Genomic DNA, 16,486 nt, shown 5'->3' on the forward strand with positions numbered 1-16,486 from the left:
ACGAGCGGCAGCGGGGGCAGCCCCGAAGGCTTCTCCAGGCCCGTGCGTCCCCCCGGCCCCCGCCGCCCGGCCTCCCCCGGCGCTGTCACCCGCCATCGCGTCCCGCTGTCCCCGCCGAGGCTGAGTCGTGGGTGCCTGCGTGTCACCCGTGACCTTTGCCGCCGGCGGTGACGCGGGTGGGTGCCGGGCCACGCGGGTGGCCCCCGGGCTGTCCTCAGGCGTGGGGCCCCGAGACGCCGCCCCCCGTGGGAGGGGGAGCGGGAGGGGGGGTGGCCGTGGGGGTGCTCCGGGGACCGTCCCCCGTGGGTTTGGCCCCGCGGGGACGCGGGTCCCGGGGTGTCCCCAGCGCCGGGCACGGAGTCGGCGGAGCCCCGGGCGGCGTGGGGACGGGGGGGGGAGAGGGGGGGCGTGGCTTGGCGCGGCCACGCGGGGAGGATCCACGCGGGGGGACACTCTCCACGCGGGGGGGTCGGGGGGGAGCAGGGCCCGGGGAGGGGGGCGGGGAGCAGCCGGGGCCGGCGGGACCGGGGTCCCACGGAGAACCCGCGGGTCACGGCTGGGGCGGGCGCGGCGGCGGCGGGGCGCGGCCGAGGGGGCGTGGCCATGGAGGGGGCGTGGCGCGGGGGCGTGGCTCGGGTGGGGGCGTGGCGCGGGGCGCACCGGAGCCAGCGGAGCGCAGCGGAGCGGAGCGGCCGCCGCCACCCCCGAGCCCCCCGCTCCCCCCCCGCCGGCACCGTGCGCCCCCCCCGCCGGCACCATTCCCCCCCCCGGGCCACAGCGGGCCCCGGCCGGGCGGCGGCTCAGCCCGGGCCGGAAAACTTTGCTGGCGGCCGCGGCGGGGGTGGTGATGGTGCTGGTGCTGGTGGTGCTGATCCCGGTGCTGGTGAGCTCCGCCGGGCCCGACGGCCGCTACGAGATGCTGGGGACCTGCCGCGTGGTCTGCGAGCCCTACGGCCCCGCCGCTGCCCCCCCGCCGCCTCCCGCCGAGCGCGGCCCCCTCCCGCCGCCCTCCACCCTGGTGCAAGGGCCCCAAGGCAAACCGGGGCGACCGGGCAAACCGGGACCGCCGGGACCGCCGGGAGAACCGGGACCGCCGGGACCGGCCGGGGCGCGGGGTGAAGCGGGACGACCGGGACCCCCGGGACTACCGGGACCGGGGGCTACGGGAGCGGTGAGCGCGGCTACCTACAGCACGGTGCCGCGCGTCGCCTTCTACGCCGGCCTCAAGAACCCCCACGAGGGCTACGAGGTCCTCAAGTTCGACGACGTGGTCACCAACCTGGGCAACAGCTACGACGCCGCCTCCGGCAAGTTCACCTGCGCCATCCCCGGCACCTACTTCTTCACCTACCACGTCCTCATGCGCGGCGGCGACGGCACCAGCATGTGGGCCGACCTCTGCAAGAACGGGCAGGTAAGGGCTGGCCGTCGCGGCTCCCGGCCCCACCGTGGGGACGGGGGCACCGGGGAAGTGCGCTGGGTGCTTCCTCGGGGGGCCCTGCCCTGCTCCTGGCCCCGGGGATGAACCCTCGGGGTGCCACATCCCTCTCCCGGTGGCAGTGATGGGCTCTGGGTGCGTCCCTAGGTTGCCACGTCCTTCTCCCAGCAGCGGGGTTGCAACCCCAGGGTGCCACATCCCTCTCCGGGTGGTGATGAAGAGCTCTGAGTGCTTCCCTGGGGTGCCCCGTCCTTTTCCCAGCCCCAGGGATGCACCCCCGGGGTGCTCCATCCGCCTCCCAGTGCTGAGGATGGGCTCTGGGTGCATCCCTGGGGTGCTCTGTCTTTTTCCAAGCCCCAGGGATGCACGCCCAGGGTGCCACATCCCTCTCCCGGTGGAAAAGATGGGCTGTGGGTGCGTCCCCGAGACGATCTGTCCTTCTCACAGCCATGAAGATGCACCCCGGGTTGCTTCATCCCTTTCCCGGTGGCAGTGATGGGCTCTGGGTGCATCTCTGGGGTGCCCCGTCCTTCTCCCAGCCCCAAGGATGCATCCCCGGGGTGCTCCATCCCTCTCCCGGTGCTGACGATGGGCTCTGGGTGCGTCCCCGGGGTGCCACATCCTTCTCCCGTCCCCAGGGATCTACCCCCAGGGTGCTCTGTCCCTCTCCCGGTGGCAATGATGAGCTCTGGGTGCGTCCCCGGGATGCTCTGTCCTTCTTCCAGCCACGGAGATGCTCCCCCGGGGTGCCCTGCCCGTCTCCCGGGGACATGATGGGCTCTGGGTGCACCCCTGGGGTACCCTGTCCCGCTCCCGGCTCCAGAGGTGCATCCTCGGGATGCTCCGTCTTCCTCCCAGCCCTGGAGATGCGCCCCAGGATGTCCCATCCTTCTCCCAGTGGCAATGACGGGCTCTGGGTGCGTCCTTGGGGTGTCCTGTCCTGCTCCCAGCCCCGACGACGCGTCCCCAGGGCCCCCCATCCTTCTCCCAGCGGCAGTGATGGGCTCGGGGTGCACCCCCAGGGCCCCCTGTCCTGCTCCCAGCCCTGGAGACGCTCCCCCGGGTGCCCTGTCCCTCTCCCAGCGCTGGGGACACGCTCCGCCACCCTGCTCCTGCTGCCCTGATGTGTCCCCAAGGTCCCCTCGGTCCTTCCCTTGGCCCCGCAGACGTGCCTCTGGGGTGCCTTGGGGGTCCCCGCGGTGTCCCCGGGGGGGCAGGGGTGCCTTGGGGTGTCCCCGGGGGGGACAGGGCTCCTGCGCAGGGGACAGTGTCTGCGGTGGCCTGGAGGGGGACAGTGCCTGCGCGGCTTTTGGGGTGCTGCACCCCCAGCCCGGAGCCGGCTCTGCTGCCGCTGTGTCAGGAGAGACGTCCCCATCCCCGGCTGGGCTGCGTGGGGACACCGGGGGGGGGGACACCCCGAGGCTGGCTCCATCCCCGACCCCCCACCCTGCTCCGGCATCCCCCCCCACCCCCCTCCATCCCCAAATCCTCCCAAGACGCAGCCTCTCCATCCCCGCGGTTGTGGGGTGACCCCCGAATCGCTGCCCCTTCCCACGCCGTGTCCCCCCCCCGGCCACCACTCGAGGCACAAGACGTGGCCGTGACCCCCGAAATGCCACCCGAGCTCCATCCCCTGGGGTCTCACCGCCGCCGCCAGCCTCGCCGGGATTCATCCCGCTCCACTCCCGCTTCCCGTCCGTTCCCCCAGCACCAAGCCCCCCGCTGCGTTCCTGCCCCAGGATGCGACGCCGGATTGGCCCAAAACGGAGTCAGCACCCAAAAAAAGCCGGGGGGGAGGGGGGGAAGTGGGAGCCCCAGCACGGCCCCTGCGCTGCACCCCTCGCTCCGAGAACCCCCGAGCCGGGAGCGCAGCGGGGGCAGGAGCCGCTCGGCATTTTTTCTCCATCCAAACAGCTTCAATTTTCTTTGATTGGGTTTTTTTTTGCGCCCCCCCCACTCCAGCCCCAAATTTTGGGGGGTCCTGGCGACGCTTGGCACCGCCGGCTCTTTCTCCCAAGCAGCATCCGTGTAAGCCCGGGCTGAGCATCCCCAAAAAACCACCTCACCCCCTTTTTCCTCTCCCAAAATATTTTCAGGGACCCCCCCCAAACCTTTCCCCTGCCCCCCACCCCCTGCCGAGCTCCGACCCCCCCAGCTCGGTGGGGATCGACGCTCCCGGTGCTCCCGGCTGAATTTCCAGAAGCTACGGAGCCCCTCGTCGAGAGGAACCGCGCTCGGTCGGGCGCGCGATGCAGCTTAATTAACCGGTGGTTAATTACTAACGAGGAATCGCCGCTCCAATATCTATAAAGCAGCGGCTCGGGGGGGCGGGGGAGCGCTTCAGCGGGCTGGCTCCGGCGGGAGAGTTTGAAAAAGGGACCCCAGAAATGCCCCGAATAATTGAGAAATGAGGTTAATTAGGGGTTTGTTGCCAAAAGTGCCCCATCGCCGGCGAGGCTGGGGGGGCCGGGGCTTTCCCGGTGGATGAGGCTCGATCCCGGCATCCTCCGAGGGAATCGTAACTTGGGGGGCCCCCTCCGACCCCCCGGCTTTCCTTTGGGCGCTGCCGGTTTCGGGCGCAGCCCGTCACCCCTGCGTCAGGGCTGGAGGTAATGAGAGCCAGGGGAGCCCCGGCGGTGGGAGGGAGCTGCTGCTGGTGGTTAATTAGCATTAATTATTTGTATTAGTCTGTAGACGAGGCGAGCGGGGCAGCGGGCTGGGGGGGCGATGCTGGACGGACGGACGGACAGGGGGGTTTTGGGGTCCCTGTGGCAGGAGTGACCGTCCTGGCTGCTGAAGGGGTGGGCGGCCGTGCCATGGCCTGGGGGGGGACACAGCCCCGAGGGGGTCCCCGTGGGTGGGGGCCTGGGGACGGTCCCCAAGGGTCCCTGTCTGCCCAGAGCCTGCGGTTGCTGCCGTGACCCCCCCACGGCTCCCACCTCCATGGCCTGCGCACGGCCGTGGCATGGGAAACTGAGGCACGGAGCAGGACGACGGGGATGAGGCCATCGAGGGAGACGTGGTGGCAGCCCCCACCTCCTCGGCCTCCGCGGTGCCGGGAGCGGCTCAGCCCGGCCCGGTGCTGCCATTTATCTTCCCTGGTTAGCGTGAAGGGCTGGCGGGCGCGCGGTGACGAGGCGGCTCCTTAACGAGGGAAGACGGATGGCACTGGGTGGCTCTGGCTGCGGCGGGGGGGGATGATGGCGGCAGAGCCCAGCACCAAACGGCTTTTCCTGATTGTCCTTCCCCACCACTTCTTCACCGTCTCCTCTTCCTCGGCACGACCCCAGGTTAGGCAGCATCCCTGGGAGATTGGGGCGTTGTCACCGACAGATTCCCCGTGCCCTTCGCCCTCGGGGACTCTCGTGGTGGCAGGGTAGCCACAGGGTGACTTTTAACAGGGTGACAGCATTGGTGATGGCACGAGGGATATGGCTGCGTGAGTGAGAGCAAGCCCTATGGAACTGCCTGCTGGGCCATCAGTAGGTTCCAGAGTTAACAGTGTCTGAACACACCGTCGCAGGCTGCGTGTGGACTCGGGGAGATGCAGCTGTGTTCCCAAGGATGAGGGGACCCCCCGGACTCCTGTCCTGGGGGCAAAGGACAGGACTCCATGGGGACACCGCTCCTTCCCCCGCCGGCTCTGGGACCCCACAGCCGCTCGGCGGTGCCTCCCCCGCAGGCACGAGCCAATTAAGAGCCCATTCTCCTCGGCTGTAATTAGGAGCCTCTTCTCTCCGTGCATCGCTGTTGCCTTTCACTTGGGCTCGTCACTGTCACCCCGCGCCGCGCGATCTCCCCGCCAGGCGCCGGCGTGGATTTGATTACTCAAATCATTCTGCTCCAGCCACGGCGCTGCTTTGCCAGGCGGTTACGGCACCGCCGGCTCTGCCGGCACCTCCCGGCCTTGCCCTCCGGCACCGGGGAAATATTTATTCGGGGGAGCATCTCACCCCGCAGCGGGTCGGGATCCGGGCGAGCAGCGAGGCTTGGTGTGGGGGGGTTTGAGCTGAGCCGGCTCAGCCCTCACCGCACGCTCGAGGGTCCCGGGACGCTCGTGGGAAGATGTGTGGGAATGCGCTGGGGTCAGCAAGTTGGCTCAGGGCTGGGAGACGGGGTCCTGCGTCCGAGTCGTGATCCTGCATCCGAACTGGGAGCTGGGGACCTGGGGCTGAGCCGTGGTCCCGTGTCAGAGCCGTGGTCCTGCCTCCGAACTGGGAACTGAGGTGCTGTGTCCGAGGTGTGGTCCCGCAGCGGAATCTGGAGCCGGGGTCCCGTGTAGGAGCTGTGGTCCCACATCCAAACCCAGAGGCAGGGTCCTGTGTCGGAGCCGTGGTCCTGTGTCCGGATCTGGAGCTGGGGTCCCACGTCTGAGCTGTGCTCCTGTGTCTGAACCCGGAATCGGGGTCGCATATCAGAGCTGTCATCGTGCATCTGAATCCAGAGATGGGGTTCTGTGTCTGAGCCGTGGTCCTACATCCAAATCCTCAGCCGTGGTCCCACATTCGAACCCAGAGGCTGGGGGCTGCGCTGCCCCACTGCACCCCGGTCCCCCGCTCGGCCCCACGGCGCCCCACTGCCCCCAACCCCCAGGGCACTGCTGGGGGTCCCCACCAGCGTGTATATATGTACAGATGTCTACAGGGTGCCCCGGCGCCGGGGGGCTGCTCTGGGGCGGGGGGGATACACACGCTGCCCATCCCAGGGTGCCTCCATGGTAAAGCAGAGCTGTGACCTGGCCCTTCTGCTGTCTGTGTCCCCGCGGGGGCAGAGCCGATGTCCCCACGCCGGAGATGAGGTCCTCCTGCCACCCCCCTAAAACACCCCGAGTCCTGCTCTACCCAGCCCGGGGTGCAGGGGGGGATCCCTTGTCCCCGAGGACCAGCCCGGTAGGGTGCCAACATCAACCGCTCGCTGCTGGCCCTCATCAACATCATCAGTGCCCTGGCTGGTGCGAAGGTAACGCTGTTCCTGGCGTGGCCTCTCCGGGGCGGAAGCGTTTGCTTCTCCTGGGAGACCTTCAGGGATGCAGAAGGGGAAGCTGCAGAGTGATGCTGTCAAGTGAGTCTCGGCGGCTGTGTCCCCCCTCGCCGCTGCCTCCCCTCAACTTGAGCCCAGTGGGGCTGCGCAGGTGAGACTGGTGAAGAAGAGGGACGGAGCTTGGTGTGAGCTCCTGGTGTCCCCCGAGTGAGGAGCCTGCGGGGTTTTAGTGCTGCTTGGAGCCCAGGGGTCTGTGAGAAAGCAGATGAGCTTCTCTGCTGGTGTGCATCATCATTGCGACTGTGGGCAGGTGTAGTTCCGAGCCTGATGGACCTCAGTGTGCAGGCACCAAGGGAAGCTGGGTTGCAGAGGCCAAATCTTGTCTGAGCCATCCGCAAACTTCTTACGTAAAGTGATGGCTTCACCAGAGCATCTTCTCTGGCTCAATGGCTTCTCTGGCTTCTGTAGGTGTGAGGAAGCTGTCCCGAAGACATTCCTGGCCCTGGATGAGGAGATGGAGCAGGAGCTGGAAGCTGGATGTCCTGTTCAGCTGGAGCTGGAATTGGAGGAGGAGGTGAGAGGAGGGGTGGGCAGTGGGAGGGGGCTTGGCTTGCCGAGTGGGGCCTGCGCGGGGGCTCAGATACCCTCATGGGGTACACTGGGCACACTGGGAGAGGGCAGGAGCTCAGCCGGTCCACGGGGTGCTGGCTCAGTGCGTGCTGGGCTGTGGGCTGCTAGAGAAACCCCTTCACTTCCCAGCTATCAGGGAGTTTGGGGACCAAACTCTGCTCGGATGTGGGCTGATGCTGGGCTTTTGGGTGATTGCTCCAGGCTCCGGAGGAAATGCCTCCCAGCAGCTCCCCAGCAACCCTCCAGAGAGATGTCCAGCTGGAACCGAAGAAACCAAGCGGCCTTCCGCAGGGCTTGTCCAGCAGCCAGACAGAGACGTGAGTGTCCTCGCGCCGTCCCCACGTGCCACTTGCTCTTCTTTGCCCGTGGAGGACGGGGTGTCCGCCCTCGTGCTGCACACAGCCGTCTCCAGGATGGTTTGGATGGACACCAGGTCTTCTCTCGCAGATGACTGCCTGCCCTGGAAAATAAGGGATTTGGCTCCTGGGGTTCTAATCCCATGGGATAATCTCTCCTGGAAGTGTCAGCAGTGAAGGTTTCCAGGCACAGCAACTGTGTGAGCCTTAAGTGCGTGTTGTTAGTCCTGAAATGAGCTGCGCGAAGTCTTTCCTCCTGCCTCGGCTCCCCCAGGACCTGCCCTGGCAGGGCTCCCGTGGCACCATCTGCTGATGTCTCTGCCCCCAGCACCTTGGCAGAATGAAGCTCTTCAGAAAGATTTCTTGAGGGAGGCTGGCCTTGATGTGTGCCTGGATCAACCAGCCCTGAAAATGGATGGCGCTGGAGCGTCGGGCCCGTACCCGGCCGTCGCTGGCAGTGCGAGGCCCGCGGGGGCTAGGCCGCGACGAGTAGGACGGCCACTGCGGTGCGCCTCGAAGCCTGGGGCGCAGGCCTGGGTGGAGCCGCCGCAGGTGCAGATCTTGGTGGTAGTAGCAAATATTCAAACGAGAGCTTTGAAGGCTGAAGTGGAGCAGGGTTCCACGTGAACAGCAGTTGAACATGGGTCAGTCGGTCCTAAGCGATAGGCGAGTGCTGTTCTGAAAGGGTGGGCGATGGCCTCCGTTGCCCTCAGCCGATCGAAAGGGAGTCGGGTTCAGATCCCCAAATCCAGAGTGGCGGAGACGGGCGCCGCGAGGCTCCCAGTGCGGTGACGCAACCGGTCCCGGAGAAGCCGTCGGGAGCCCCGGGGAGAGTTCACTTCTTTGTGAAGGGCTGGGTGCCCTGGAATGTGTTCGCCCCGAGAGAGGGGCGGTGCTGGCCGACGCGGCTGGGAATGGCTCCTGGTTTAACCTGGATGTGAGAGGCATCGTGGGGGACAGGAGCGAGCTCTTCGACGGCCCCTCTGGGGAGCGGGGCAGGGAGGAAGAGGGCAGAGCCATCACCAGAGCAGAGTTTTGCTAGGGACCGGAGCAAAGAGGTGTTTCCTCGTGGTCACAGGGACACGGGGCCGCACGTGAGCCCAGGGCCAACACACCCGCCACGTCCAGGGTGTAGAAACATCTGTTAAAAATTTTATCCTCACACGAGTGGGTTACACTAGGTATTGCTTTATTCACAACTCAGAGTTGGGCCATCACCTCAGCGAGTGGCAAAGCTTAACTCGCTAGACCAGTTTATAGACATTTATTAAACCGATGACATCAAGTCTAGAATCTTCATAAGTTTCTAAGCAACCGTTCCGTTCCTTTGAGTACATCATTTATTAAGTTCTTTCTATTCTTCTGTCTTCGTAGAATTCTCCCTCGCTGGTTTTAGGCCTTGCCTGGTTTCAGGGTCGTCTCAGCTTCTTTTGTAAATTGTGTTTGATACAATCCGTACAATTGATTTCTATCCCAATTGCACACATACACATTGTATGGTTTCTTAACACCACGTTCTAGTTCTATGATTTTATTCTATTCTATAATCAGTCTTTATAACCAATCTCTAACAACACCACCTGGGTGGAGAAGGGCTGCCTGGTTGGTATGTGAGCTTACAGCCGTGCCGACTGCTCATGCTTTGGGGTCCCTTTTCTGGGACTATTACAGAAGCTACGTGTTTTAAACACAGACTGGTGAGTCCTCAGGAGCCAGCAGCCTCGTGGCTGGGAGGCTCGGGATCAAGCACTGATCAGAGTAAAGACTGTTGGTGGCACAGCAGTGGCGCGACGCGGGGAGTAATTAACATCTCTGTCATGATTTACTGGTGCTTAGGGGTTGGGAAGCGTCTGCAGGTGTTTGGGAGCAAACCTGGAGAAGGAGAGATTTGTAACATCAGCATTTTCTCATCATGCTCTGCAAGCCAAAGGAGGCCAAAAGGTTCCTCCTCCGACTGAGCCCGCTATATACACGTGCAAGCCTGTGCCAGCAGCCACATTTTTTGAAAGAGCCCATCCTCCTTTCCTAATTGCCTGCTCTTCCCTGCCTCTGGAATGACCTGAACTCCCAGAGCTCTCCTAATCACAGCTCTGTTTACGTCTGCCTTTCTCATCTGCGCAGTGCTTTGCAGGGTACTCCCCTCTTGTATAACCCCAGTCTGAAACACGTAGGTGTTTATTTCTTTCTTTTAAAGAAAGAAAAGCTTTTTTTCCCCAAGGAGAAGGGCCCCAAAGGGAGGTTGAAACTCTGTGGGCACACTGGGTCCTGTCCCCCGCCCGTCTCCGGCACTGCCCTGGCCCCTGCGGAGCAGTCGCGCCTTGCAGAAGGACTTGGTTTTGGCGAGTGGAAGGACTTGCTGCCTGGCTGGAAGCGATCGGTGCGGGTAGGGGAGCAGAACAGGGTCGGGAGAAGAGCCTGGGAAGTGACTCTGCAGGGCCAGAGATTGCAGGATGAGACTCGGGGAAGGGCTGATGGGAGAGGCTGTGCTGGGAGGGAGCCACAGTCCCGCTCCAGGGAGCTGAGGAGAGCTGCAGCGCAGAGCTGCCGACAGGTCCTGACAGATGCCCGGACAATCCCCCCCAGGCAGGCTGGAACCCTGGCTGAGCTGTATGGATGCCGTGACAAGCTCCAGGGTTGGAAAAACATCTCCTCTGCTACCCAGGGGCGTTGACAGTGGCTCCCCAGGGCTCACAAACTGTGTGGGGAGGCACCACCCTGCCCCGGTGCCCTCCAGCTACAAGGCTTGACTGACAGCTGTCTGTCAAACGAGCTACTGGCTTACCTCGACCAGACAAATTGCCGAGGGAATAATCATGATGATGAGAGCCACCAATACTGCTAACAGGATCCTGGCGCTGGAGGTGTGCTTTGGTTTCCACTGGGAGAAAAGGAGAGAAAACCATGAGGGGACAGAGGGTTGCTCCTTCCATTCCCCATGGTCCAGGAGGACACATCCAGCAATGCCCAGGACCTCTCCTACCTTCCCCACAGGATTCCTGCCCGCCTCCCTGGCCAGGGTAACGCCATTGGAAAGGTTCCGTTCCAGGAGACACTGGTCCCCGAGAGCAGAGACTCCCTGGTTACCGTGCCTCTCACTGAGCAGCTTTATGAGCAGTCCCATCTTGGAGACCATCTTCGCACAGGCCAGCTGGAGCTCAGGCAAGCTGCAGTCCATCCTCAGGGCTCGTGCCACCTGAGCGACGAAAGTCCGCAGGGCTTCGTCTGGGATGAGCAAGCGTAGATGATGATTGACCTTGATTTCAAAGAGGTCTCCTCGAACGGGCGTGGCACCTGGGCTGTGGGAGCTACCTGGTTTATTGAGGACACTGGATCCTTCTTTTTGTTGCTTCCAGGGTGTTTCTGCACTTTGAGGGACGGCTGGTAAACGCCCACCTAGAGAGGAATCCCCTTCTTCAGCCGTGTCCTCTAGTATGCTGCTTGCAGCGGGGAGGCTGTTGTTAACCAAGAGCTTATAGAAAAACCGCTGGTGTGTGCGTGGTCTCTGCTCTGCTTTACCTTCTGTTGGTGTGGGCTCTTCCTCTGGACTCACACTGCCAGACGTCTGGTAGACAAGCCGATTACTTTCATTCAGATACGGGCTGTCCCCCTGCTGGTGCTTTTTGTCAGCCCGAACATAGTCCTGCCTTGGAGATGGTGCTTCCCCTGCATCTTCTACATCTTGCACACTCTCCATCCCATGAGTTTCCTTCTTCTGCTCTGCCGCATCATAATGATTTTGATTCTTAAAAGACTTAGACAAATGAGGAGCCTCTGCTGGGGAGTGTGAAACTGAATGTTCTGAAGGACGTGCAGATATTTTGTGATGTCTGAAGAGGGAGACGTTGTCAGCGAGGTTTAACCTGCCAGCTGCTTCCCAGGCGTTTAACGCTGCCTGGTTCAAACCTAAGGCATGCTGCTTTTGCACCCAGCCTGTGCTTGTCTTTCTCTCCCCTGCTGGGATCTTGTGCACCTTGTCCTTCTGCGTGGTGGGTGCTGGCAGGGGTGAGACGGTGTTTTTCATAGTCACGACTCTTTTAGCCTCGTGCAGCTTGTTCTTGAGCTCGGCTACTAGTGCCTTTGCTAGAAAATAGAGTTTCCGTACATCATTGTCACTGGTCCAGTCCATGTGCTGAATGCTGTGCAGCATCAGCATCAGCTCCTTACTGGGTTTGCCTTCCTGCCCAGATAGGTGCTGAGGGGAATATGAGTTTGTTCTGGAACTGTGGTCATTCGGGTCACCAAGATCACCGTCAGTGCCAGTCAGGCTCAGGACAACTTCAGGCGTTGCGGTTTCATGGTTTCTGAGGAAAGGCTCCTTGGGCTTCAGGTTCAATGCCGTGCTGGCATTCAGCTTTCTGGATTTTACCGCTTCCGTTATTCCTCTTTGTGTCTCTGCCAGAGGATCTGTGCGAGCTGTAAAACACCAGGAGAGCAGATCAGTGACTCGGAGTCACGAGAAGCTTTCTGCCAAAATACAGGGTCAAAGATTTGCCCCGAGCAGCAGGCGCTCATCTTTCAGACAATGGAGTGTGTGAACTGAGTGATGGATGTGTTACAGCCGGGAAAATCCTGTTAAATCAATCAGATTATCTCATTGGGGCAGAACAGATAGATGTTTCTTTTCTGGTATCTCCCAGGTCTCTGTTTGGATCGGTGGTGGGAAACGTCCTGGGGGAACGGGTTCGCTGTCGGAGCGTTTCCCACAGCTCGGTACAAGCCAGTGTTGAGTTGCTAAAATCACCACAAAGCGTTGAAACTAGGAGCGAGCCTGGAAAGCGGAACACCCAAAGACACGGTGTTTGCCCCTGCTCTGTTGTCCCAGCTAGCCCTTCTCCCTGCAGTCAGGAAAACCTGGGATACTTCACATTAAAAGGCCTCTGGGTTGTTGTCTGCAACAATATGCAGTCAGCTCCCACCACCCAGGCCTAGAAGAAGTGGAAGATGTGAGGGTTCGACCCAGAGCGATGCAAACAGCCCAGGCGAGCTCCTGCCCCGCCACGCAAAGGGCACACGCTGAGTCTGCAGAGCCAGGAGAAGTCTTCACGAGTCCCACACCAAGGCTGCAAACACCACCTTGTCTCTAACCCTGCTCTGCAGATAGCTTAATGCCAGAGGCACGGTGACATGGTCAAGAATATTTACAGATTACAAAGGTATTTAGGCCTTTTTTTCCTGTTAAAATGATAGGAAATTGGACACACGAATACCTTTGAGTATCTAGCCCTCAGTGGCTCAGCAGCCCGTTTTCCCTAGACTTGCAACAAGGTTAGGCTCACTTCTCCACATCCAGTTTGAGAATGGGTTACTCGGGACCTTGGAAACCTGACTGTATCTGCGTGAGTCCAGCTTCTCTCTGCTTTGACGAGGATGCTATTTACCCCGTGCAAAGATCGAGCAGGACAGTGCGTCACCTACGCTGCACAGGCTAACGAGAGAAGAGAGATGGTTGGTGTTCACCTCATGCCCTGCAATGGATGTTGGGGTTGCCGTCCTCTCTGCTGCGCATGGGGAGCAGGGTGGCAGAGAGACCAGGCTATTTTCCAAGGTCACCCAGGCTGTTTTTGTAGGATACCCCAGATCCTCTCCAACACACTGTGCATCACAGGTGGTTTCTGCAGAGCCTGCCTAGGGACTTCTCTGCTTGGTTAGGGGTCTTGGGGTTTCCAGTGTGGGCAGTGGTTTCGACGTGCAGCTCAGCATGCGCCACCTTGTCAGAGCGATGCAAACATTGCCGGACCCTTTGGCCATGTCTACGCTGTGTCTGGGACCTCTCTCGCTGCTGAGCTGTGACTAGCCAAGGTCTGGTGGCGCTGGAAAGGCTCAGGCGGTTGGCAGGGGAAATTTGGGGGGCTTATGAGCAGACGAGGCCTTCCAGTGCTTGGGAGTGGTGCTGGGCATTCCTGATTTCCTTGGCTAGATGCGCTGTGTGGACTGGAAGCTCGTGTGTTTGTTTAGCCCAGTGAGCTATTTCTTCTCAAGATAGTATTTGACACAGAAGATATGTGCAATCACTAGTAACTTTTCAACCCTTGTTTTTTCCAAGTCATGAGCTCAAGGGGGAATTTCTGTGCCTGTGCCTCAGGGCGCACAGTCAGAGGCCTCCCCGCTCTCACCTGAGCTGCCTGCACTGGCCTCAGGGCTGGTTTAAAGACCTCGCATGGACAAAGCTCCTCTCAGTGAGCAGGGCAGAGTCTGCCCAGATTTTGTGTCCATGGGGCTAGTCAGGAGCCATCAGGCTGGAGCGATGCCACTGGGGTGGCCAATGCTGCCTGGGAACCCTCACAAAACGGTGCCACAGAATCGTAGAAACACTAAGGCTGGAAAAGACCTCTAAGATCAAGTCCAACTGTCAACCCAACACCACCGTGCCTGCTAAACCATGTCCCAAAGTGCCACGTCTATACGTTTTTTGAACACCTCCAGGGATGGGGACTCCACCACTGCCCTGGGCAGCCTGGTCCAAGGCTTCACAACTCTGTCAGTGAAGAAATTTTCCCCAATATCCAACCTAAGCCTCCCCTGAAGCAACTTGAGGCCATTTCCTCTCATCCTATCGCTGGTTACCTGGGAGAAGAGACCAACCCCCCCTCACTACACCCTCCTGTCAGGCAGTTGTAGAGAGCGATAAGGTCCCCCATCAGCATCCTCTTCTGCTGACTGACCAACCCCAGTTCCCTCAGCTGTTCCCCAGGCCATGCTACAGCATCTCCTAAACCCAGAGGAAAGTGGGCAGATTCGGTGTCTCCCTCCCGATCACGGGGAAGCCTACCGCACTGGGGAGCGCTGGCGGCGCACACATTCTCGCAGTGGAACTCGATGGTCCGGCACGGGGTTTGGCTGGTGTGTTTCTCCTGGCAGAAGCAGCAGGCCAGATCGGTGGGCAGTGTGCTAAAGAGAAGAGGTTACTGGAGAAAAACTCAGCATATCAATCCACGTCTCCGAGTCCAGCTCAGGTAACACAAAGATAACGCATCACGGTTTTGCTCAGATTTCTTCTACAGCTCTGGAAAACTTCCCCTCACCTCCAGTCCCAACGGACAGGTATGTTCTCCTGATTTCTAAGAGAGGTTTCAAGTAGAAGATGGGCTTCTCCATTGGCATTGAGATGTTGATTTTACCTTTGAAAATGGAACTAGTCCCAAAATACAATTTGAAACTGAAAAGCGTCCCACCTTGATTTAAAACTTCCCTTTGAAAAAGCTGGAAAATGGCATCTAAAAGGTGAAATTCTGCTCCTTAGCAGGTGAGCTTGGGAGGCTCTCGAAAGTAAATAGCAAACGTGAGGCTTACAGGGGTTATTCTGACTTCGTGGTGAGCTGGTTTGATTCCCAGGCAGACCCCTTGTTTCAGCAGTTACAGTCTGCTGGCAACTGGGACCCAGGCCCTGCATACTCACAGCGTTTCCAAGTGTGCTGTTGTCAGGAGGAGCGTGAGCAATGTCTGCTGAGTCACTTGTGTCGCACCCAGGTCTCTGAAAAGATTCAAAAAACTGCATTAAATTTTCAGGCATCTTTACCAGAACTCTGTGCTGGAACAAGACCAGGTGCCTGATGGTTGCGGTGGTGTTTGCAGAGGAATCCACTTGTGCCTAATCCAACAGAAATGATTCAAAACTATCGTCTTTCTGCTTTGACCCATTCTGAATGACGGGATCTGAATCAGGAGGGGATCCTGCAGATCTCATGGGAGACGAATGCAAACAGAAAGGATTCCCTGGCTCAAAATCCTCCTCCTGCTCTCCCATGAATGCAGCTCCAGTCCTTTAATGGAGACACTCCTTGCCTGAGAGGATGAATCCACTGTGACCTCGGAAAGAGAGATTTTACCAGCGAAAAGAGAAAATGTGCCGAGCAGAAAGCAAAGGGTATCTGTGGGATAGCGGGGCTGCGAGCAGGAAGGACCTCTGCAAAAAGCCTGGACGTGTTCCTCCCGGAGGAGTCACACGGCTGCAAGCAGGAGCCATAGGACGCTGTGAATCGAGATCAGCACAGGCTATCGCCTGCCCTGAGCTGTGTCACGGCAGTGGGGTGGGGATGTGGGGTGGGCAGGAGCCCCAGGCTGCTGGCACGGGCCCCCCGGAGACCGGGAGCTGCTGGATCCCCCCTTTGCAGCGCTCAGCAGGAGTGGGGGCGTCCCCAGACCCTTCGGGCCACTCCATGGCCCCAGACCTGGACAGCCTCTAGTTTTTTAAAGTTTGTGTCCCAGTTCCTCGGTTGCTTTGAAGCTGGGGACGCACCAGAACTGCTTGGCCTTTGCCTTTCTCTGCCGGTGCCGGGGTTATTTGCGCCTCTGGCAGAATAAGGCTGGGAGAAGAGCGAGATCTGCTGCTGTATCTCTGCTTTCCTGACAAGAGGGCCCTCGAGGGAGACAAAGATCTATATTAATCTGGTAAAAATGAGTCAACACTTACAGATATTTGACTGAAGACAACTTGAAGAACGATGTGTCAGCAATAACGGACAGGGGGTTATGGCTCAGGATCCTGAAAAAAACAACACAGCACTGTGAGTGGGTGACGGGAAGGACGTGAGCTGTGTGGGTAGGGGTACGTGGGGATGCCCTGACCACGTGTGCTCTTACAGACATAGACCCACGAGCCTGGAAAGCCAAGAGCAGCTGGCCCTGTGCAGAAGGCACTGGAGACATGGAGAAGGTGAAAACACTTACTGTAAAGTCAAAACCCCCAGTGGTTCCTGAACCAAACAGAGCGAAATCAAAGTGAATTTCCACGAGATGATTGCAAAGTATTTCTGTGACCAAGGAATTTTTCCTCTTTGCCAGGCTTCTCATTTTCACCCTGTGAATATCAGAGAGGCCTGAAGAGATTTGTGCCTGTTGGATCTGCTGCAGAATTACCCTGCAGTCCCTTTTCCAGTCTCCTCTCTACTGTGCGAGTGGTGTAAAGAGGTTTAGGGTGGGTAAGGATCCAGCTGACTTTTATGGATGGCAGATGTGAATTTGGCTGAATGATTTTTACTTCAACCTCCCCGAAGGATTTCCTTTCAAGTGGAGAACAAACATAGGAAATTTCAGCCTGAAGATAAAAAAACTGGCTCAGTGCTATGCGTGTGAGGAAGGGCCT

General features: G+C 60.0%; 1 protein-coding gene across 1 annotated transcript; it reads left to right on the forward strand.

Moving 5' to 3' along the window:
- Window positions 1-757: 757 nt before the first annotated feature.
- LOC142364381 (C1q-related factor-like) lies at window positions 758-6,944 on the forward strand. The gene is made up of 2 exons (XM_075443865.1): window positions 758-1,414; window positions 6,887-6,944. Exons 1-2 carry the CDS (start codon window positions 848-850, stop codon window positions 6,890-6,892), a joined length of 573 nt encoding a protein of 190 aa, XP_075299980.1. The 5' UTR covers window positions 758-847; the 3' UTR covers window positions 6,893-6,944.
- Window positions 6,945-16,486: the final 9,542 nt, after the last annotated feature.

The sequence above is a fragment of the Opisthocomus hoazin genome, chromosome 26 (genome assembly GCF_030867145.1).
Source record: "Opisthocomus hoazin isolate bOpiHoa1 chromosome 26, bOpiHoa1.hap1, whole genome shotgun sequence".
Lineage (NCBI taxonomy): Eukaryota > Metazoa > Chordata > Aves > Opisthocomiformes > Opisthocomidae > Opisthocomus > Opisthocomus hoazin.

Bases quoted from the DNA above. Each gene is read 5' to 3' on its own strand.
- LOC142364381 (XM_075443865.1), top strand. From the start codon at position 848: ATGGTGCTGGTGCTGGTGGTGCTGATCCCGGTGCTGGTGAGCTCCGCC.